The sequence below is a fragment of the Eublepharis macularius genome, chromosome 18 (genome assembly GCF_028583425.1).
Source record: "Eublepharis macularius isolate TG4126 chromosome 18, MPM_Emac_v1.0, whole genome shotgun sequence".
In the NCBI taxonomy this organism is placed as follows: Eukaryota; Metazoa; Chordata; class Lepidosauria; order Squamata; family Eublepharidae; genus Eublepharis; species Eublepharis macularius.
The window spans coordinates 12,043,213-12,066,646 of record NC_072807.1 but is presented as its reverse complement, the minus strand read 5'-3'; the positions used below and the strand labels follow the sequence as shown (position 1 = coordinate 12,066,646).

General features: G+C 51.0%; 1 protein-coding gene across 1 annotated transcript; it reads right to left on the bottom strand.

Annotated features, from left to right (window-relative positions):
* Positions 1 to 104: 104 nt before the first annotated feature.
* Positions 105 to 22,747, bottom strand: ZNF710 (zinc finger protein 710). The gene is made up of 5 exons (XM_055002787.1): positions 22,586 to 22,747; positions 2,414 to 3,856; positions 1,639 to 1,830; positions 1,093 to 1,267; positions 105 to 895 (listed from the first exon to the last, which is right to left on the bottom strand). Exons 2-5 carry the CDS (start codon positions 3,836 to 3,838, stop codon positions 720 to 722), a joined length of 1,968 nt encoding a protein of 655 aa, XP_054858762.1. The 5' UTR covers positions 3,839 to 3,856; positions 22,586 to 22,747; the 3' UTR covers positions 105 to 719.
* Positions 22,748 to 23,434: the final 687 nt, after the last annotated feature.

Sequence of the window (23,434 nt, the reverse complement as noted above, 5' to 3'; positions counted from 1 at the left end):
CTTGCTTTCTGACGTGGACAGTCCTTTGCACACACACACACACAAAAGGCAAGCGCTGCCCCCGCAGTGACGCTTCCCCTCCACCAACCACTTGCGTCAGCCAAAGACTATTCCTTTATTGCCGAACTTCTTCAGAACAGGAAAATAAACACAGTAGATCTATGCACATGTGGGGCAATGGTCCATTTCGTGGAGATGATGCTATAATTTCACTGAGCGACATCCTCTTCGGTACAGCAGTTTTGCCATCAAAGGGACAGGGCAGGGGTGCTCTCTTGCTCCACAGGCCTTTGGGCAAGCCCACTGCCCTAGGACCACTTCTTTTTTGGTGTGGGGCAGAGGTAGTTCATAAGGGAGAGCTGCACGACCTGGCAGCTTGGGGTGGGAGAGGGGCACCCCTGGAGCCTTTTGTTGCCGGCCTTGGTCTGCCTCGAACCCTCCCTGGGACCAGCTGCTCCTCCTGGTACTGATGCAGAGAGGGGCTTTGCTGTTGCGGGAGGCTCTGGGAGGTAGTAAGACAAAAGGCCCATTCCAGTGGGAGGAGAAGAGTCTCTCGCTAAAGGGACTCTCAGAGGGGTCCACGGCCAATGCAGAGGAGCTGGAGCTATGGGGGCAAAGTGCCCCCCTCCACCGCTCAGAAGCGGTTCCTGCCCAGCAAAACCCAGACGGGGGCACTGGTGGCTCTTCCTCGCCAAGCCCAGCACCCGCCCTCCAGCCCACTACAGCATGCTGTAATAGGCCATTTCCTTCATGGCTTGCTCTGCCAAGGCTGACTCACTCGTGGGGTTCCCCCCCACCCCGTACTCATAGGGATTCTCCTCCTCCTCGTAGTCATCCATCTCCTGCTGCCCATCCAGGTCCGTGTGGTCTCCAGTGGTCAACTCCAGCATGGGATCTGGTGGGGGAACAACAGAAAACAGGCTGAAGGGCAGCGCCAGGGGAAGGGTTGTAGGTTCCGCTGCTGGCCTTTGGCAAGCGACCCTTAAGGTGGCCTCCAAAGGGAGCTGCAGCACAGCTGTTCTGTTCCTGCCTTGCAAGGCTGCTGGGAGGGAGGTCCTTACCAGCTGCTGGCTCACCTCTCCCTGTACCTACCTTGGCTGTCCAGGCCAATGTCCATCACACCGTGCTTGACCTTCATGTGGCGGCTGAGGTTCCCCTTCAGGTTGAACTTGCTGGAGCAATAAGGGCACTTGAAGGGCTTGCTGCCCGCGTGGAGGTGCATGTGGCCCAGCAGGTTGTACATGCGGTTGAAAGATTTCCCACACACCTGGGAGAGGGAAAGAAGAGGAGCCCAGGCTTGCTTCTGAAGCACAACAGACTTCACACCGGCAGATTCCTCTGCCAACTCCTAGCTCCAACCACCGAGTTCAAAATCCCGGCTCAGCCCTATGTGGCTTGGGAAGCCCAGCACTCCAGGATCTGTACAGGTGGTGTACACTGCAGCATGCTCTAGACATGGCCCTTCATTGCCTGGAGGCTCTTGTTGGCTTCTGCAGGCAAGCCAATTTCCCCCTGAGTTGCCACTGTACACAGCCCTGGCTTGCTGCCAGCCTGGGCCACCTATATCCACCACCACCACCCCCAGCCCTGCCTTGGCTCCTGCTCACTGCATGCCACCATCCGGTGGGCAACCTCTACCTTGCACTTGAACGGCTTGACTGGCGAATGCACAATCATGTGGGTCTTGAGTGTCTGCTTTTGCACAAAAGTCTTGAAGCAGATGTGGCACTGGTAGGGGCGCACGCTGGTATGGATCAGCATGTGCCGCTTCATGTTTGCCTGCAACGTGAACTCCCGGCCACACACTTCACACTTGAATTCTTTCACGCCCTGAAAGCAGCAACAGACAGACGTTGAGCACCGGAACAGCCAGGCAGCTTCTGCCCGAGGGCAGCAATGCTCACAGTGGCTTCTGGAGCCGTGAGGAGAGAGCCCAGGAGCCCGGCAGCTCCAGCTCCCCCTTGAGGGCCCGCTCCGAAGGCAGAAGGGACACAAGCAGGCCTCACCTTAGGGGCTGGAGAAGGTGGGCTGCGGCTCTTTCCCGAGAAGCCAACTCTGCTTTGGAGGAGCAGCTCCCAGTTTCAGGGGACTGCAGAGGCCACGGCTCACTTTTGAGCTCTAAGTAACAGACCGTGCCTTCTCCAGGGTCCTTGCTACAGCCCCATCACAAACACACAAGCACAGTTTTCCATGTCCTTCTATGGGGCAGCGGAGGAAGCCTTTGGGCCCTCAGCCAAGGATTCTCTCATCCCCAGATCCAACCCAAACACATGAAACAAATTGTGCAGTTTGCCTCACCCCCCTCTTGCCCCAACCCCCCTCTCCCCATTGGCCCTGGGTCTTCCACCCCCTATGCAGCAATGGCAGGGCTGGTTCCTTGCCCCGTGGGCTCCTTGTGTCCCTGCCTGCCTACCTTATGGGTCAGCGAGTGCTGCTTGAGATGGTGGATCTGGCTAAACTCCATGCCACATTCAGTGCAGACAAAGGGGCGCACGTTCTGGTGCTTGAGCATGTGGTTCTGCAGCTGGCTGCGATAGTGGAAGGCTTTGTTGCACTCTGGGCAGGGGTAGAGGGTGGGCCCCTGATGTGTAGCCAGGTGGCGCTTCAGCTGGGGGAGAGTGGAGAAATCCAGGCCGCACTCCACGCAGACATGGCAGCGCCCACTTTCATGCTTGCCTTCGTGGGCCTTTAGCTCACTGGGGTAGGCAAAGCCTCGGCCACAGAAGCGGCAGCTGTAGGGCTTGATGTCGGAGTGCAGGAGCATGTGGCGCTTGAGGTGGCTGGTCTGGGTGAAGGCCTTGTGGCACACCTGGCACTTGTGGGGCCGGGTGCCCTGGTGGGTGAGCAGGTGGGTCTGCAGGTGGCTAGGCTGCTTGAAGAGCTTGCTGCAGTGCGGGCAGGAGTGGGGTTTGATGCCATTGTGGCCCAGGATGTGCGTCACCAGGTTGTACTTGGAGGTATACGACTTCTCGCACAGGCGGCACTGCCACCGCTTCTCCACCAGGTACGAGTCGTCAATCTGCACGTTGATGTCCAAGCGGTCCAGCTGGGCCTTCTTGCTGTGTTCGCCGTGGGACTCTGCCTCGAAGTCCAGGGGCTCCTGCCACGCAAAGCCTGGCTTACTCTTGTCATGCTCTGGGAGCGAGTCCAGCGTGTGCTCCTCTGCATGGCTCAAGGCAGGCATATTGCCCTGGAAGCCATAGTCACTGGGCAGGGCCTCTACACTCTCTGGTGCACTGGCCAGAGGCGGACTGGGGGGGCTCTCCTGGAGCTCTGCAGGGGACAGTTCATGGCGTGGGGGCCTTCGTAGGGGCCGGAGGCGCCGTGGCTTCCGGCTGAACGTGCTGAGATCAATCATTTTGGTGGTGCTGCTCTGGACAGCTTGCTCATGGCTGGGCTCTTCCACACCCACAGCAGGGCTATCTGGCTGCTCTTTGTCTTCACTTGGGACGGCCGACTCGGCCCCCACCTCGCTCTGCTCCCCCTCCCTTTTCTCGTGCTTCACTTTGGGCACCAGCCTCACGGGGGGGCGCTTCCTCCTCCGGGCATGTTTCCCAAAGAGCGTCTCTGCCTCCAGGCCCTCCTCCTCAGGCAGGTCTGCCGGCCCGCGGCCCTCGCTCTCCTGGGCACAGTCCTTGCCCAGTTGCTCTGGCTCAACCGTTGCAGCGTCATCCAGCTCGCTAGCAAAGCCTGGAAAAAAGCCTCCGGGACTGACCGTAGCACCGAACACCTCGTTCTCAGTCACCAAGCCAAGGACTGCAGCTTGGGCCAGAGACAAAACCACAACAGCCTCTGTCTGTGTTCCAGAGTCGGCAAACCGGTCCATATTGCACACCATCAAGCAGAGCTTCAGTGTCTGCAAAAATGAGGAAGTAAAGCCATCAGTCATCTTGCCAGATATGCACGTTGGGCCAGGAGAATCTATTTACGCTGGCTCACCAAAACAACTGTGTCACGACTCCCTTCCTATCATATCGTTCAATTTGGTGCCTTAAACCCTCTTGTTATTTTACCCTCTGGAATTCAATTCACCACCAGGAATTCAATTCCAAACTAGTTAATTTAATTTTTCCCTGAATAATATGCCCCAGTGTTAGGCCCTGGGGATAAGACTAGGATATATCGAAAACACATATGCTCTGGGGTGAACAAAAAAACCAAAATAAACCTTATTACATGAAGTGTATTAGTTTCACACTATTTCTTAAGCTTGGTGGTTTCAAAGATAGTTATCTGTTCTTATAGTTTCTTTACATAGGCTCAGTCACACAAACTTATTTTCTGTACAGGTATTCTTTAAGAGAATAAACTCCACACAGATTTAGATTCATTCAGGCCTTTCCACAAAGCTTGCCTGATTTAGATAATCTCTCACTCAGATTTACACAGACTTACTCTTGCAGGTGCACACACAGTTTGCCTGACTTAGACAGAATTAATATTTTCTCACAGAAACACACATTCATGCTTCACAGAGATGGCCTGACTGAGCTAGAATGAGGGTCCTTTCAGGCTTCCACACAGGTTGCCTGCTTTGCCCAGAATGAATATTTTTCTCTCAGAAACACACAATTCATGCTTCACAGAGATGGCCTGACTGAGCTAGAATGAGGGTCCTTTCAGGCTTCCACACAGGTTGCCTGCTTTGCCCAGAATGAATATTTTTCTCTCAGAAACACACAATTCATGCTTCACACAGATGGCCTGACTGAGCTAGAATGAGGGTCCTTTCAGGCTTCCACACAGGTTGCCTGCTTTGCCCAGAATGAATATTTTTCTCTCAGAAACACAGTTCAGGCTTCACACAAATGGCCTGACTGAGCTAGAATGAGGGTCCTTTCAGGCTTCCACACAGGTTGCCTGCTTTGCCCAGAATGAATATTTTTCTCTCAGAAACACAGTTCAGGCTTCACACAAATGGCTTGACTGAACTAGAATGAGGGTCCTTTCAGGCTTCCACACAGGTTGCCTGCTTTGCCCAGAATGAATACTTTTCTCTCCGCTCAGTAACTAAAAAAACTGCAGTTCACTCTGCCCCTAGAGTACTGCAGCTGTCCAATCAGATTTCACTCCACTCACACTTCTTAACTCCACCTATACTCTCAGAACTGAGAGCGGGACCACAAGTGACACCTGACACAGGTTGGACACTAGTCAGCTTCCCTCAAGTTTTGATGGGAAATGTAGGCATCCTGGTCTTGCAGCTTGACTCTCTGACTGCTGTCCAATGGACTTTTCAACTGTCACTTGTCCAACATTCCGCCAAGCTGCCTACATTTCCCATCAAAACTTGAGGGAAGTTGACAAGTGTCCAACCTGTGTCAGGCGTCACTTGTGGTCCTGCTCTTAGAGGACACACGTCAGTTTCCCACAAGTTTCCACTAGCAGAGGTTCTTTCTATAGGCGTCTCATCTAGTTTGTTTGGCTCCTGAGTGCATTTGGGGGTTGCCTTGCTCCTTCTACTCCTAGGCACTGTGGCTCTTCTCCAGGCTGCCTCCCACCAGGCCTCTGCCACTCCCCAGCAGCCCCACACAGCTGCCAGCCTCCTCCTCCTCGCCCTTCATGCTGCCCAAGCATAAGCAGCCCAAGCAGCCGCTGCCACCACTGGCCCTTGCAGAGGAGGAGGATCCTGGTGGGTACCATTCACCCCAGCCTCGCTGCACTGCCACAGCCTGGCCTGGCCCTCCACTGCCTGTCACAGCAGCAGCGCAGCCAGCCGCCGACTGGAGGGCAGGGAAAGAGGAGGCAACCTCACCTCTTCTGCTGTCCAGCCAAAGGGGAGGCTGGCTCCAGGGGCGTCCCTGGGATGCCAGGGCTGAGCCTTGTGGGCAACTAAGAGCCGGTTTGCCGGGAGAGAGGCTCCAGGGACGGTCAGCAATGTCCTTGTTCCCCCTTGGGGCTGCCCAGCAAGGACAGCGGCTCCAAAGTGAAGCCCGTTGGTGGGGCTTACTTTCCCTCTCGCCGCTGCCAGCGTGCTCCCCTTGCTCCCCTAAATGCATTCGGGAGCCGAGGGCATTGGCAATGATGAGAAGGAGCCAGGCAGACTAGATGAGACGCCTAGAGAAAGAACCTCTGCCAGGGAGGGGGGATTCTCTCTCTTCTCTCTGACAGGGGTTCCTTCTCACTACATTTCCCATGGAAACTTAGGGGAAATTGACACATGTCCTCCACGTGTCAGGCATCTCTTGTAGTTTGGCTCTCAGTCATCAACCAATCACCTCACTCACTCATCCCTCTCTTTCACCCCCATTCTTCTTCTGTAACACACCAAGCATTTAAAGCACACACACACTTAAAATCATTACAAACTGCTATGTTGCAGCGGGCGGGGTTGGGTCAAAGAAGTTATTGTAAAACTAGCGATTCTCTGGTAAACTTTTTTAATCCTAAAAACGTCAATCGTGCCAAACCTTTTAAGGACCAACCAAAATAATCAGTGAGCAAGCTTTGGAGTTCCATAAAACTTCACTGGACTGCATGTCGTTATGTGTGAGTGTGTATGCATGGGATAGAGATCTGATTGATTTCTGGGTATGATGGAAGAGCCCAAATTCTCCAGTTTGCAGCCTTCAGAAAAACCTCAGCAGGCCTGAGAATTTTTGTGTATTATGCCATCTTTCAGCTGATAATGTCAGAAATGGCGTTAAATCAGCTTTTTTCATGATTGCCTTCTTTAAATAAAGAATCACACCCTTCAGTTTCCCCTGATCTCTCCTTCTGCATGTGGGAATTTTTCATTTCAATTATCGTGGTCTTAAAAATGGCGAAAGCTTGCAGAGTCGGGCAGGGTGGTGGAGTGAGTTTGGAGCACAGCTGACAAAACAGTGAAGGGAATCGTAAAACAAAGCTCTCCTCCTTTACAAGGAAACTTTCCTGCCTCAAACGTAAAAGCCTAAAAAGATTCTTAGGTGTTGGAGGGGGGGGGAGGATAGACAGTGCACCTACTGGCCCTACCCTGGCTACAGCTTTGCTCTGACATAAATTGCTGTCCTCCAGGAATCGCAGATCCTTTGGTCAATTTTTTAGCCCTTGAAAAGGACTCTTTAATTTATCCATGCTTCAGGTAAACCAAAGAACTCAACCAAATGAAAAGCTTTCAATGACCGGTACGCAAGGAAGCACACAACTTCAGGTAAGAAAGGTATGACCATAGGAGAGGAAGGGAGGGGAATTTCTGTCCAAGCATTCCGGCCAAGTCCAGTTTCAGAGTCAGAGCTAGTAAGTTGAGGAGAAAGATGGGCTTCTCAGTAGCAACATAAATCCAAGAAACAAAGGCTGGCTGGAGTCTATCCATTTTTTCAATAAAAGGCAAAATGCTACAAGAGTTTGATGTAAATCCCTATGTACTAGATGCCAATGCACTGCTGACCTGGGGCTGGTGCCGTGCTGGAATAGCTAGTTAGCCTCCTCAGATGAGGAAATCCCCCAAAGGACCATCTCCAACAAGCTGAGAGCTTAGCAACAGCACTGGGGCCCATAGTGACATCACTCACAACCATCAAGTGGCAAGCCAACAATGCTCTTGTGTCAGCCGTCTTTGGAAGCAACCAACCGACCCAGACTCTCCAATGTCACCCTGCCCCAAATCACCCTTTGCAACACCAGCTCCTGGCCCCTCTGCAGACTGGAAACCTAGGGGGTCTTTAAGGTCTTTCCGCAAATGATGCAAAACAGAATTACTCAAAAAGGCCTTTTTGCTCAGGTAGGAGGACTGTATTGTAGGGAGGAGGTCTCAGATGCTTCGCTAATGAGTTAGGGACCATAGACTTCACCACTATGTCGCTTTACGTACTGTTGCTTTAGGTACGTGCTACCTGTGCTTTAAGTATGACTGTACTGCATGGTTATATGTTGTCTAATGTCAGTCCTCGAATTGCTTATGCTCTGTTTCATCATTTCTTCAACCCTGTATTGGATTCCTGCTAATGCTATGTCTTTGTAAACTTGTATTTATTTACCCTCTGGCATTGTTTATGGAAATGTCCATGATATTGACTGTACAAATCTCATGCTGTGTAATCTGCCTTGAGTCTCTGTGAGAAAGGTGGACTATAAATAACACAAACAATGTGTTGCTGGACCCAAATCTTGCCCTGTCTCCTCCTGTTGTTGTCTTCTGACTGCAGGTGAAGACGTTATTTCATTTGGGGTTTCCCTCTTATTGGCTTCCGCTCTGATTTGTAAAATCAAAAAGAGTCCAGTAGCACCTTTAAGACTAACCAATTTTATTTTAGCATAAGCTTTCGAGAATCAAGTTCTCTTCTTCAGATGCCTCTGCAGCTCTGATTTGTGTGTGTGTTTATGTTTTTATTGCATTTACATATACATTTTAAACGTTATTTTAATGTTTTCATATTTGTTGTTCGCTGCCTTGGGGACCCTATTTTGGGTGGAAAGGGGGCATATAAATATTTTAAATCCATACTCAGGTAGAGAGGACTTTCACACTGGAGATGCCAGAGACTGAACCAGAGACGTTCTGCATGCCAAGCCGGCACTCTCCCCTATCCTTGCCCATATAACCCGGGGCTCTCGCATGTTATCCAGGAACAAGAAAAAGCAACCCTCTACACGTGACCCACAGTGTGACCTCGATGCCTGACCCATTTTTGAGCATTCTCAGCTGCAGTGCTAGGAAAAGTATCTACATCTCAACAAACTTCACACACAAAGAGAAACAGCTTTGCTTCCCCTTCCCCTCCTGGGACAGCATTCACGGACAATCCAAGAGCACTCTGTGACCCAGCCCCCAGCCCAGCCCCTGAGACCTTCCCCTCTCTGCACAGCCTGCCTCCCCCCCCCCACACCAGCAGTGCCACTTCAGGGTTTCTAATTCACTTTCCATTGCAACCCCCTCCTGCCAAACGCTGCTGTCTTTGAATCCAGTCTCCCTTCTCTGCTGCATTTCTGAGCCTCCTCTCTCCTTTGGTTCTCTGCTTCTCTCATTCTTTCTGTTTCCCTAGCAACACCTCTCTCCGCTTGGTGATTCTGCTGTCCTCTCTGCCTCTTATCTCTCTCTTTTCTCTCTTTCGTCAGTCTCCCCCAGCCCTCCCTTCTTCCTTACTCTAGAGGAAAGCCTGACATTCTTCTTGAATCTTGCTCCAGGAAGCCCTTCCAGACCTGGCCAGGTTTGCCTTCCAGGGTCTCCTTCAGTCTTCCTAACCTTGGCTCACTCTCCCTGCTCAGCTCAGAAGACAGACAGACAGCCTCATGCCCCACAGCAGCACTCTTCCACACATCCACATTTCAGCCTTACAGGCTCCTCCACGTGGCTGCCAAGGTGCACAGAGAGATTGAGTGCTCCCTCTCCCTGGCTTTACCTTCTTTACATAAACTAGGCTTGCTCAACCTTTTGGTCTTGTTTTACAGAATTCGCACGTATACCCCCTGCCCTCAAACACCACCCTCCCTCCAGGAACATCCCTTTTATGCCTGCATACTAACCACCACATGAAAAGGTAAAGGTAGTCCCCTGTGCAAGCACCGAGACATTACTGACCCATGGAGGGTCATTGCATCATGACGTTTTCTTGGCAGACTTGTTAAACACATCCGAATCGTTGCCTCCCTGGATCAAGTCTTGCTAATCTGGCACTTTGTTTCCAAAAGTCCAGTCTTACATCGTGGTGTGCGCGTGTGCATTCCTTAGATGCTTTTCTCTCTCTCATCAGGCAACGCAGAGAGACCCCCCCATTCCAGTCCACATATGACAGCTCCACTCTTAGCAACTAAGGCCAGCTGTTTGAGAAGCCCTATTGATTGAATCGCCCTTCTCGCATCCATATTTCTGCCCCTCCTCTTCCTCCCAGGTGAAAAGGGCTGATACGTTTGTGAAGGGCCAGGATTCTATGATGGACACATAGAGTAGAAGAACCATCTCGGGAAGGGTGAGGCTTTCTTGTACCAGGCAGAATCAGGACCAAAGATTGTGCTGTTGTCACGTCTAGACAGGGTCAGCCAACATAAAACGTTGGTCATCTCCAAAAGTTTACCAAGATCAGAAACAGGACTGTAGTTTGCAACTCCTGAAAATACCTTTGGTAGAACCAAAATATAGAGCCTGCTGCACAATGTCTCCCAGCTCTACCACCTGCAAGCCAGACATCTCTGTTAGGAATGGAGAATCTGAATCCTTTCCCCAAAGCGAAGAATTATCAGCACTACAAAAGGCACCTAATTACTCCTAAGAGGCTGTAATTCAACAATGAAATTCAAGCGCTGGTAACTGGCTGAGATGTCATTGTAAAGAACAAAGGAGGGCCTGTATCCATGGCGTTCTGCCAGAGCTTGCCTAATTACTAAATTCTGATTAACATGAACTAGCCAACGCTTTAAGCAATGTAGATCTCAAAAGTCTCTAAGTCTCAGGGCACCCCTCCTTAGTGCTGGCACCCCTCCCCAACACAAAAGCCATCCATACAATCCAAGTATCCTAAGTCCCCATCTCCTTGCCCCCCCACCCACATACATGCACTGTCACCCAAGCCAAGTGGAGCCACCCTGGAGACAGTGTCCCCCATGCCTCCTGCTCCCTTGCTTGTGGCTGCCGTTGGTGCAGAGGCACAACAGGCAAAGCCAATCTTACCAGCGGTGAAAATGTCAGAAGCTGCCAAGAGAATAGGCAGGTGTGAGCCTCTTTTCCCCATTCTTGTTTTGTGTACCAAAGAAAAGAAAGCAGGACACACAGAGGCCTGCCTCTGAGCATCATAGCAGCGTGCTTTGCAAATTTCTTGGGAGAAGGAGACACCATCTCCTTTTTGGGTAGGACGCAACTTGGGAGGGTGGGATGGAGCTCTGAAAATGGATCTTCTCGTATTTTCTTTAATACAGAAAGGCAGCTGAGCAAGGCGTGGAATGGATCCAAATTGGATTGGGGCTGTGGGTCTAGTGGGGTGGGGGACTGAGCCACTCCCCCAGTGTAAATACCCTCCAAGCTGCTGCATGCCTTGATAGGGAGAAAAGACATGGGGTCACAAGAGAAGGGAAGAGGGGCTTTGCTTTCTTGCAAAATCCTGTTCAAAGACACCTAGTTCTCTGCCTTGAATATTTTTTTTGTTGAAATAAATGGAAAGAAAGGAAGAGAAAGAGAGACTTTCAAGTCCCCCCTTGCATAAATGACTTCTCTTCCTTCATGTTCCCTGTCCGCTCTGAAAATAGAAAAGCTATTCAAAAGGGAAGGGGGGGAACTGAATAGAGGAACAAGGAAAGAAGAAAAAATGGAGCCTCAAGGGGGTGGAGAGAAACAGAATGAAAAGGGAAGAAAAATAAAGGAGAGGGGGAAGGGAGGGAGAGAGAGAAGCAGAGCAGCTCTGAAAAGAAAGAATGCTTCCAGGCTGTACCCAGCGTACATGGAAGCGGGGAAAGAGGGAGGGAGGGAGAACCCTTGAAAAGAAACAGCTACACAAAATGACCTCTGCTTCACATGGTGTGCCACTCACTGTCAACTTTTTCTTTTTTACATTCTCCCTCTTTTGCAGGATGGTGGTGGGGGGGGGGGAGGAAAGTGAATTCTCAACCGGGTAGAAAACCAATCTGGCCAAATGAGAGACAAAGCCATTTTTAAGAATCCCCCTCTTAGCCTTCCCCCACAAAAACACAATAAATAAAATGCTCTACGGCTTCTTAAACAGACAAAGCATCCTACACATTATGGGAAATGCTCTCCTTTATAAATAGTTGGATAGAGATTCTGAGGATATAAGAAACAGCCCCCAGGTAAAGAAAAGGCCATCAGCAACTCCAGGCAGGTTGCCTCCCCTGAAACTTCCCGGTCAGACAGGGGAGGCCTCGATCTGACCCTCAAAGGACTCACAGAGTCAAGAAGGAAAAAGTTCAAACCCCACAAGTGGTTCAGCAGCTCACCTCCTCACCGGCCCATCTACCTTTCAATGAATACTTCTGGCTCACCGCAGAATGCTTGGTTAACCAGGTGGGATCCAAAGCCAGCTGGATAACTTGGGAGGCGTTCAGTTGCTTATGCAGGCAGCTGCCCCTAACCTTCCAAGGGCCCAGGAAGCAGGCACAGAAGGCTGGTGGGGCTGGAACAGCCTGCAAAGGACAGCTGGTGTGCACCTCCAAAAAGCTAGCTTCAGAGCACCAGAGCTTTGGAGAGAGCTCGTTGTGGGTTCTGGAGTTCGGGGAGCAGGGGGGGTCATGGATCCGAGGGATCCAGAATTCACACAAGGACAATCTCACAAACTCTTATCCAGGGAGTTCAATAGCCTCCGAGACAACTGGGGATTGGTTTAATGCTTATAAGTGAAACCATAAGAATTTGTTTACAAAATGTTGGATACTTTAAATTTTTTTAAAACAAATGTCTGACTTTACTGTACTTTATAACATGTTATTACATTAAAGCTCAGCCATATTGGGACATAAGTTCTCCTCTAGGCCAAGATTTCTGTTTCGCTTCCCCACCCCAGGCCAGCCCAACTTTCAAGGGCCAAGAGGGAAGGAAGTCCCCCTCATTCTTCCACCTCTGGTTTCAGTGCAGCGCCCGTAGCTGCTCCTTCTCAAGGGAGACAAGAGATGCCACTAAGTTGCTCAAGAACAATCTTGGGCAACCCGTTAGTAGAGATGGCCAATGCCCGTGCGCACTGCTCACGAACAGGACGAGGCAGCCGGGAGGAAAGCCTCTGCTCTGGTGAAGTGGGCTAGCCCTTCTAAAACACATGAATCACTCCTATTTTCATTTTGCCTCTGGTTTGCAAGACTAGGCGTTCTTGAGAAGGGTCAGTTTCCTGACGGAAGACTCAGGATCACAGGAGTTGCTTTAGGAGCAGCCGCATAAATATTGACACTGCTGGTCTGAACATCAGAGGGCATCAAATCAACTACTTAACCAAGGACTAAAGAGGCCTTCTTCTCATTTTCAGTCTGTGACCCACTAGCCTCTGGCACAAAATAGCCAGAATTCTATGATGCCTGCCCTAAGCTAAGCAGAGGTGGACGAGTGAGAACACTGGACAAGAGTAGTAAAACTCGAAGAGCCAAGGCAAAGACACTTTCCTTTCTGCAGCAGGGCCAACAGAGCCCAAGCAGACCTCTATCACCTAGTGCCCTTCCCACTGGCCTCAAGGAATACTGTACTCCTCTTCTTCATGAAGAATCCACAGGTGGGTAGCAGAGCTTCAAGAAGGCAACTGGTGGGCAGGACATGAAGCTAGGCCAATCACTTGCAACATGTTCTTCGCTTAACCTCTTGTGAGGATCACGTTTGACTTGTGTTGTTCCGTAATGAACACGACTTTTGCATTACTTGAGCTTCATTTGGCCAGAGCCGAATCCCTGGAGGTGGCATCGGGAGCCAGCTCAGCAGCTGAGCCCACCAGCCAGAAATGCCTGAGGCTCCCCAAGGCAAAGTCTCTCTCTCTCCCCCCTACCCACCCAAGGGAGCACATTTCAAAATACTGAACATCCTTCATCAAATGCCTTTTCCAGTGCCACACCCAACACAGACAGAAGGTCTAATCCATGAGGGGCAAGATACAGAAGGAAGACTGCCATGCAGGTGTGTACTGGTTAAGGTTTGATGGAATGTGAATGTCTAGCTCAAGAGCATAGGCTTAGATAACTTACATCTATCTAGACTTTTGCAAGGCGCTGAAATCTGGTTTTCAGCCTTAAAGCTGAAGGGCATCTTCTCATTTTCAGAAAAGTGCCCGAGAAGTTCATAAGAGCAAAAATAAATTAATAATTTGAATAATAATGATGTGCTTATATACCACCCTTCTGGGCAGATTAGTACCCCACTCAGAGAAGTAAATAGAGTCAGTATTATTATCATCCTCAAATCCAACTTAGGGAGCTGGGTCTGAGAGGAGTGGCTTACCCAAGGCTGCCTGCTGAGCTCATGGCAGTAGTGGGATTCGAACCAGCAGAGTGCTGATTTACAGTCCAATCACTTAATCACACAGTCCAAATATGAGATTTACTTTACTTAAGCTTGCTACAGCAGTCACAGCTTATGTAGGGAAAAGCTTATATTTGAACAGACACAAAGGTAATTAGTTATCCTATGCAATTGTGAAAATGATTCCCAAAGACCTGAATAAACTGTCTTTTTATTCTATACTTCCTCTACACGGTGAGGGGCACACGTGGTTCTCCAATTCTGCCATTTTATCCTCAATTATCACTCTGCGAAGAATATTAGGCTCAGGGAAAGTAGCTGGTCTCCCCATGACTTCATCGCAGAGTAGGAATTTGAATCCAGGTCTTTCCAGATTGAATCTGACATTGTGCCTACTAGACCACAATGAGATGAAGTTGTGCTTGGAGGTGGGGAGAACGCTTGGAAAGAGAACTTTTTCTCAGGGGCACCCAGCAAAGTCAGAATACACAAAAGAAATGTTAGCGTCCTTATGGAATTCACTGCTGCGGAATGTACAGATGTCCCATCCACTTACATGGCATTAAAAGGGGAGTAGGCAAATGAATAAGAACAGCCGTACGCTGCTCAAAGCACTGAACTGCGGCACTCAGAGAGCACCAGAGCCAAGGGACAGCCATAGAGAAGGTGTCGCAGACAGAATCTACCCGACTGCTGAACAAAGGATTCCTGTATTGTCGAAGGCTTTCACGGCCGGAGAACGATGGTTGTTGTGGATTTTCCGGGCTGTATAGCCGTGGTCTTGGCATTGCAGTTCCTGACATTTCGCCAGCAGCTGTGGCTGGCATCTTCAGAGGTGTAGCACCAAAAGACAGAGACCCTGTGACACAGAGGTGTAGCACCAAGACACTCCCTGTGACACTGAGAGATCTCTGTCTTTTGGTGCTACACCTCTGAAGATGCCAATCACAGCTGCTGGCGAAACGTCAGGAACTGCAATGCCAAGACCACGGCTATACAGCCCGGAAAATCCACAACAACCAAAGGATTCCTAGTTTATCTCACCTTTCCAGTTTATAGGTTATCATCAAGATTTTTCAATCGGAAGGATAACTCACCCACAACAGACAGCCTATCAGCCATTGCCTTGAAACCAAAGAGTTTAGATACTTCCACAAGAGTATCTAAAGCGTCTACAGAAGAGTGTCTACACTCTAGCCAAAAATAGCCACTCACAGAATAGCGGGGGGTATCCTTTGGGAAAGAAACCTGTGCAAAGGGGCTCGCGCTCAAAAGTCTAGTTAAGGAATGAGCTCGGGGGAAAGACTCAGCAAAATAACGCGAATAAATGAACGTGAGTCAGAAAAGGGAGCTACTGGGCTCAATTCAAGGTTTTGGCCCTCACATACAAAGCCCTTTGTGGCCTTGGTCCCTCGTATCTGCAGGACTGCCTCTCACCCTGTGCTCTGCCACGGCAGCTTTGCTCAACTGAACGGGGCCTTCTGCAGGTGCCTTCCCGCAAATGGGCAAAACCAACCGCTCTCTGCACACGTGCATTCTCTGCAGCGGCCCCCACCTTACAGAATGGCCTGCCTGAAGAGGTCAGGACAGCTCCTGTTCTCCTGGCTTTCCACAAACATTGCAAAACCGAATTATTCCGGAGGGCCTTCTTACACAGGTAATAGGGCTGTGCTGTAAGGAAATAGTTCAGAGAGTTGCTTTGGTTAAGGAACAAGGACTGTAGACTATACTACCGAGTCCTGTCTGTGGATATAGACCTATTCTTACTGAATAGTTTCTGCGTCTTCTAATAGGTCACGTTAAATTATTCTGCATCCCTGTGTTTGAATGGCATGCTTCTTTTCAATTTTTTGCTGTGCGTACCTTACTGTATTGTTTATTGAATGACCCCAGCTGTTGATTACACTGTGCAATCTGCCCTGAGTCTCAGTGAGAAGGGCAGATTATAAATAGCATAAATAGCATAAATAAATAAAGCATCCCTGCTTCAGCCTTTTAGAGCAATAAAGCCATAGAACGACCTCTCCAAGACAGACCTTTCTTTTCCGTCCCTCTCCTTCCTTTTAACTGCATTGCTGTCCCCCAGCAACACACAGAACCCCAAGTGACCTTCCCCCCCCCAAGAAGATTCATGGAACAGCTGCCAGATTGGACCCTGGAAAGAATCCTGCTCCGATGGAACCTCTCCTGACCACCCCCAGCAGGCACTGCTAGGGAACGGCTGGGCTGACACTTCTGCCAGGCAGAACCCACAGGACAGAGGGAAGGCGACAAGAAGCAAGAACGCTACAAAGGGGGCAGGAGAGAAAAGGCTCAGCAGCTAGGCAGAAGGCAGGCAAACGTATCCAAATGCAAAACAACCCAAAGGCAATCAACACAGCAAATGCTCCTGCTAGGCAAGGGGAGGGGTGCTGCAAAATATGAGATGTCCATGCAGGAACTGCCTTGTAGACAGGCACAGGCAGAGCTAAGCAGAGTGGAACAGGAAAGATAAAATTAGAACAAGCAAGCAGCCCTCCTTCTGTCTTTCTAGCACCTTCCTCCCCTTTGCATTCCTGCATCTGATCACCTGGGGTGGCCAATGCGAACTAGAGCCTTTGGTCACAGTTCCAATATTATTCCAAAGATGGAAAAAGGGGCGGGGGGCGTTATGGGATCAGCTGGGAAGGCCAGGAAAACAGCTGCAGTTTCACACGTGTCCCAGTTATTGTGAGAGCCTCAACATGCATTTCAAGACCCAAGCCTCTGACATTCTGAACTCCTGATCCGTTTCAAGTTTCAAATAACAGGGACGTGCATTCAAAAATCAGCTAATGAAAGTCAGAGCTGAATCACCTCTGTTCTTTCATATATTTACTATACTAAATCCAATTACTAAAAATAAATAATAGCAGTAGGTAATTTCTGGAAATCTTCGGGATGGAAATTATTCTGGTGTTTTGGTGTCTGCTTTCACCACTGCACATGGGAAAGACGTTGAGGGGACAGCACAACCTAGCAGACACAGGCATATCTTGCAGCCAGAGAAGTTCGCCAACATTTCCACCAGTGAGAACAGTCCCAATAGGTATTTCTGTGCAGTGTTTCCACTTTCTCCCACTAGTTTGAGGACGATTTCCTTGATTCTACATAAGCAAAAGCAAGTACTGTTTGCCTGATATTCTGTTCTCACTGGCCAGCCAGTCAGCCAGGGCAAACATTTGGCGTGTACTCCCTGAAAACAAGTTCTGCAGACTGGGGAAGAGAGGAGAGTCGGAAGCTACACTACAACAGGCACACTACAACACTACAGCACACTACAACAGGCAACGGAGAGAGGCACGTGCTTTGCTTGAACCCCTGAAAAGCAGGCAGAAGACAAGCCTCTGCAGAGTGCATGGAGGGGGAAACAAAACCAGACGCTCCCCATTGGGACAAATCCAGGAGGGCAAATGGCAGAGAGCTGCTGCAGGGAAAGGGAGCTGTCCAGTCAGGATCCAGGCAAGATGACGGAAGCGCAGAGAAGCTGCTCTCTCAAAGTTGGGAGGAGAGAGTACAACTGCACAGCCAAGGATGCTACTAAGGAGCCTTAGCCAGCTCTGCAGCCCAGCTTTAGCAGCCCTGATCTGGGCCTTCAGGTAGATGCCTGTCCTCAGAAGGACCACTAGACACGCGGCCTTGTGTGTCAGTTGGGACATCTGCCCACGGCTTCCGTTTGGGCCCCCCAGCTGCTCTGCCCTTGGCATACTGCGGCTACTCTGAAGGGTCCTGAGCAGGGGGGGGGGCACTCTGACAGGTGCACCTCTGGCTTCCAGGGCTGAGCAGAGTCTAGGGCTTCTGTGTCTTGGGATGAGCTGCTGTGACCTCCTCAGGTCCCAACAGGTTGACAGCCTCCTGGCCCTCACTGCTATTGAATCCTAAATTGGTTTGATGATTGCCTCCTCCTCACAGGGTGAACTTTCTGAGACGCTCTGGCAGTTTAAAGGAGGGACTCCTGCTCCCCCTAATTCCAATAAAAAGAAGGGGGGAGGAACCATGAGAGAGCTGTGAACAAGCGCTGACAGCTATATGTGACAGATGACTGAGGAATCTCAAATTTCCGAGATCGCTCCTTTTACTTAAAAGGAGGCAATGACTGGATGTTGGCCAAGGGAAGAGAAGCGTCCGTATACTGTTCAGGAGCAATTGGGGAGATTTATGTATCATTCACAGGGGGGGGGGGCTAGCCTGTCCTTACACGAAAACAGAACCTGGATTGCAATGGGAACTAAGTCTCATCCCTCCTGCCCCTTAAGCTTGTTACTGAGAGTTTCATTTCTGCATTCTCTCTCCACTAGGCTTCAAGGCAGGAAGTCAGGCCAGCTGGGAGGAAATTTTTGAAATGGAGTGCAGAGAGGTACGCCAGGGCTGGGCTCCCCTTACCCGTGTTCCTTAACCCGTTTCAAGATTCCAGGAAAGGATGAAAAGTTCATTTACACCTTCCTGAGCCAGCTGTGCAAGAAAAGAGGATGCTATCTGAAGCTTAGCAGGGAGGAGCTTTTACCGAAGGGGAGATATTCCCAGAGAACATCACCCTATTTCTATACCCTATTTCTGCAATCGATACTCTGTTGTATTGTTTATTGGAGGTCCCAGCCACGGATCGTACTGACTTACACAGTGCCATCTGCCTTGAGTCTCAGTGAGAAAGGTGCCGACTGTAAATAACACATGTAAATAAATAAAATAAAATCCCAATTGAAACAGGAGAGGAAGTTGCAAGCAAAAAAAAAAGTGTTTTCTATTGAAGAGACTAAAGAAAATTTGTGCTAACTACACACAAAGAATAAACAATGTTTAAAATTGATTCTCCCTGACCCCTATGAAACAATGAATGAAACTGGAACAGATAGAAGGTGCTTTACTTGGAGAAAGCCGTGCTTTTTGATCGTTGTACAAAGAAGCAAAGAAAAAAAGAGAAAGGGGGTGGGGGGGGTGGGGAGAAACACAACTCAACAAAAGGGTAACAAAAAGGCTGAAGCAGAAAAACAAAATCGAGTATTGCTCCAAATGTAGTAAAAATCAGTAAGGAACTAGTACTAAAATTTAATCAAATAATAACAGAAAAATGAGATTAAAAACAGTAAAGGTGTGATTCAAAGTATTAGTAGCATATCATTGTATAATAACATTAACAGTATAAAAATATACAGGTATTATTATATATTTATCAAATATTTCATCTTCCCATGAAACTCCTTCGGCCTTGTCAAGAACATTCATATCAAACAGAGAGTGCATAACCATATCAGAAAAGGTTCATTATGTAAGGAGAATCATGGGTAAATGCAGGGTTTTTTTCCTGGGAAAAGAGGTGGTGGAACTCAGTGGGTTGGCCTCAGAGAAAATGGTCACATGGCTGGTGGCCCCAACCCCTGATCTCCAGACAGAGGGGAGTTGAGATTGCCCTCTGCGCCATGCCTCCGTGCCCTCCACGCTCAGCGGCATGGAGGGCCATCTCAACTCCCCTCTGTCTGGAGATCAGGGGGCGGGGCCACCAGCTATGTGACCATTTTCAAGAGGTTCTGGAACTCCATTCCACTGTGTTCCGGCTGAAAAAAAGCCCTGGGTAAATGAAAATATTACCATTTCTATGAGCTGCCCATGTTGAACTTTTTTTTGTGGGAGGGTTGGAATATATTCATTCCACGACTATACAACATCTCTATGCCCACTTTGTGCACAATCAGGCTTTTTATATTTAATGGTTATATTTATGGAGTGCATCTCCTGAGATCATACCATAGAGGAAGGCCTTAAGCGGACACACATTTGATTCTAATACATATAGTGACATGTAGTGAATTCTCCCTAGAAGCTAAAATGACAAAACTGAGGCTATCGTACTTTGGTCACATCATGAGAAGACAAGATTCTCTGGAAAAGTCAATAATGCTACAAAAAGTAGAAGGCAGTAGGAAAAGAGGAAGACCTAAAACAAGATGGCTGGACTCAATAAAAGAAGCCACGCCCTCCAGTTTGCAGGATCTGAGCCAGTCTGTTCATGATAGGATGTTTTGGAGGTCTTTCATTCACAGGGCTGCCATAGGTTGGAGGAGACTTGACAGCATATAACACATACACAATAACCATATAGTTGTAAACTGTTCATTTTAATATACAATCAGGCCTTTTTTTGAGCTGGAACGCAGTTGAATGTTCTGGCACCTCTTGAAAATGGTCGCATGGCCGGTGGCCCCACCCCCTGATCTCCAGACAGAAGGGAGTTTACATTGCCCTCCGCACCGCTCACGGCGCGCAGGGCAATCTAAACTCCCCTCTGTCTGGAGATAAGGGGGCGGGGCCACCAGCCATGTGACCATTTTCTCCGAGGGCGCTTTAAACTTTTAAAAACTCCCCCCTTGTTCCAGCTGACCCGAAGTGACGTCATTGTGCGGTCCTGGGAGAGTGTGCACACTTTGCGTGCATGCATGTGGTACCGGGGCACCACCTCCTGCCAGGAGTTGCCCCCTGTGCTTGCAACCTAATGAGTTCCACCACCTCCGAGAAAAAAAGCCCAGTATACAATGATATAGTACTAATATGTTGAACCACACCTGTTACGGTTTTTAACTGCATTTTGGTATTAATTACTGTTTGATTAAACTCGTATACTGGTTCTTTATTGATTTGTACAACATTTGGAGCAATACTCAATTGTGGTTCTCTGTCTCAACCTTTACACAAAAAAGCCCTGCTCTCCACACCAGGACCACCACAATTGACTCTCTAGCCACCAGGTCATCTGATTTCCTCTCTCACTATGTCACAGAAGAAGGGAAAGCGGGCAGTGGGGTCCAACTCTTCCTTTACAAAGAGATGCCAACTGCCCCTCCTACAGTAGTTTCTCCCTCCTCATCTTAGACCTGCTCTACTGGCCCAGGAGGCAGCAACCTAGTTGTTCAGCAGCCAAGATTACAGAAGCCCATCTGCATTCCAGGGCTACGTAAGATCCTGCGGATTGGCCCACCAATGTTAGAAAAGGGCCATTTACAACTTCCTTCCAAAACCAGCCAGCTAGGGAAGGAGAGGCTGCGCTGGGTAACTGCTCCCTCCGCTTCAATGGCTCTTTGCTGCTCCCACAGTTAACAGAGTTCTCAAAGCTGCAGCACTGAAGCTCTGCCACACGCACCCCTAGCATTTCACTCTCCATGTACCCCAGGGAGGCCTCCCCTCATACCTGGGGAGCCCTCTTGTCTCACAGGCTCTCTCCTTGCTACGCATTGCTATGCTCAGAGAACTCTGCAGAGGCCAAAGAAAGAAAGAAAAAACATTTTTGTGACAAATGAAATTGCAACTTTACCCATGAAAGGAGTCCAGCCGCTTGCCACTTAATAGCCAAATTATAGGGAACCCCAAAAGAAGCAGAGAAGGTTTTGGTTTGTGCCCTCTCATGCAAGTGGCCTTTGGATTTTCCAAAGCGATGCACATCTCCTGCGGCTGCCGCTTTCTTATTAGCTGTAAAATTTCCCTTCAGAGCCAAGAGATACGGACTTGGGACACCCCGTGGAGCCTCTGTGCCGTTCTCTATGAGGGAGAAACTGAGATCACGTAGACAACGTGCTTTGAGCAATGAGACCACGTTGTACAGGAATATTAACGGATTACTATTGCTCCAAAATCTATCTGGCTGAAACCTCCTCTAGTCTTGGTATCTGAAGAAGTGAGCTGTGACTCACAAACGCTCATCCCTTACCACAACTTTTGTGAGTCTTATAGGTGCTACTGGACTCTTGCTCTTTTCCGCTGCTATAGACAGACTAACACGGCTACCCATCTTGACCTATTTCTTCTCGTTTTGCTAGTCTTGCCCCCCTTGCTTGCCAGGGCTTCTCCTCTTCTGCTGTTAGAGAGGCCTGAGTCTGTGGTCTGCATCTTCCTACTTTTCCATCTTTGGGTACATCTGGAAAGAGGAAGAGGGCAGAGAGGGGCAGCAGTGCGGACCAGCCTTCGCTGGGAAAGCCTTGCTCCCAGTGGGGCAGGCAGCGAAAGGGCTGCAGCCGTTGCTCAAGCCCTTTGTCCCCCGCGCTGGAAACCCGAGGTCCGGGGAAGTCTTTCCCTTAGGACAGGGGAGTCCACCAGGCCCGCCTAACATCGCCAGAAGGGAGGCACTGGGGGCGCCGCGGGGCCTCGTCCTCTGCCGGTCCTCGCCAACCCCTTTCCGCGGCTCTTTCGGGCCAGCCCGGGGCTTTCCCCGCAGAGCCCGAGCGCACAGGGCTGCCCGGCTGCATTTACGCGCACGGCCGCAGCGCTGCTGGCACAGGAGCGAGCGGGTCTGCCTTCCCAGCGAGCCCCCCAAGCCCGGGGCAGAGTTCCAGGGAAAGTTGGCCTGCCCTGCGGCCGCGGCTGGGCGGCCTCTCGGCGGGCCTCGCCCCCTCCCGCCGGCCCTGGCGAGCGGCAACAGGTCCCGCGCCCAGCCCGCCGGAGCCTCCCGGGCCCTCCCCGGCCCAGCCAAACTTCGCGGCCGCGCCGAGGCACCCGCGGGGCGGGAAGGGGCCGAGCGGCGTGGGCGCCCCCACGTGCCGGGCGCTGGAGCCGGGCCAGGCGAGGCGAGGCCGGCGGGACGCGCGCGCCGCTCCGTCCGCCCTCTCGCCGGGCGCCATGGCTGCTCCCGGCTCCCCCTCGCCTTCCCCGCCGGCGCTCCGGGGAGCGCGCCCCTCGGGCCTGTTGCCGCAGGCCCTCGCTCGCTCGCTCGCTCCCCCCCTCACTCACCCTGGGGCCGGCGAAGAGGCTTGGCGAGGGGGCGGGCAAGCCTACTTCGGGGACGGGAGGCCGGCCGGCCGGCGGGGCTCGCCTCGCCTCGCCCGGCCTGGCCTCCTGGGGCGGCTCCGGCTCCGGGCGCCGCTGGCTGGCTGGCTGGCTGCGCGGTGGGCTGGCTCCCTTTCTCCGCTCGCTTTTCTCTCTGGCAGGAAGGAAGGAAGGAAGAAGGGAACGAGGCAGGGCTGACGTGAAGGGATGCAAAACAGCCCCTCCTCGCCCAGCGCCGAGGAAAAGAAAGCGCCGCCGCAGCCCTTTCATCCGCGCGCTTTTGTCTCCCACTTCCTCTCCCTCGCCGGCCCTCGCCAAGCGCGCTCCGGCCTCTCCCTCCAGCCCGCCGAGCGCCCGGCCTCTCCCCGGGCCCCTTGGCTGGTCGGGCCGGCGCCCCCCTCGCCCCCTGCCTGCCTTCGGCCCGCGGAGAGAGAGGCTCGGAGCGGCCGCCACCCCGCCAGGCCTGCCTCCGCCCGGCCTTTGCTGGCCCTCCCGGCTGCCACCCTCAGTGGACGCCCCGTGGAGGCCGCAGCGGAATCCAAGGCCCGGGCCCAGGCCTCGGCGCTTGGTGACGGCGCGGCCCGCTTGGTTTGGCAAGACTGCCCATTGCAGACCCGGCAAAGAGCTGGGGCCTAGCCATGTAGCTTGAGAGACAAGCGGGCGCTGTGGCTGGGAGCGCCGTTCCCCCAATGGCATCTCTAGTGGCTTGCTGCTTGGTGTCGCGTTTCGGCTCTCCTTTTTTATTTATGTCATTCATACTCACCCTTTTCTCACTGAGACTCAAGGCGGATTACACAGTGGGAAATCAGTACA

Bases quoted from the DNA above. Each gene is read 5' to 3' on its own strand.
- ZNF710 (XM_055002787.1), bottom strand. From the start codon at position 3,838: ATGGTGTGCAATATGGACCGGTTTGCCGACTCTGGAACACAGACAGAG. The intron at 1,831-2,413 runs GTAGGCAGGCAG...TGCTGCTTTCAG, and splicing joins AGCACTCGCTGACCCATAAG to GGCGTGAAAGAATTCAAGTG. The intron at 1,268-1,638 runs GTAGAGGTTGCC...TCCCTCTCCCAG, and splicing joins TCAAGCCGTTCAAGTGCAAG to GTGTGTGGGAAATCTTTCAA.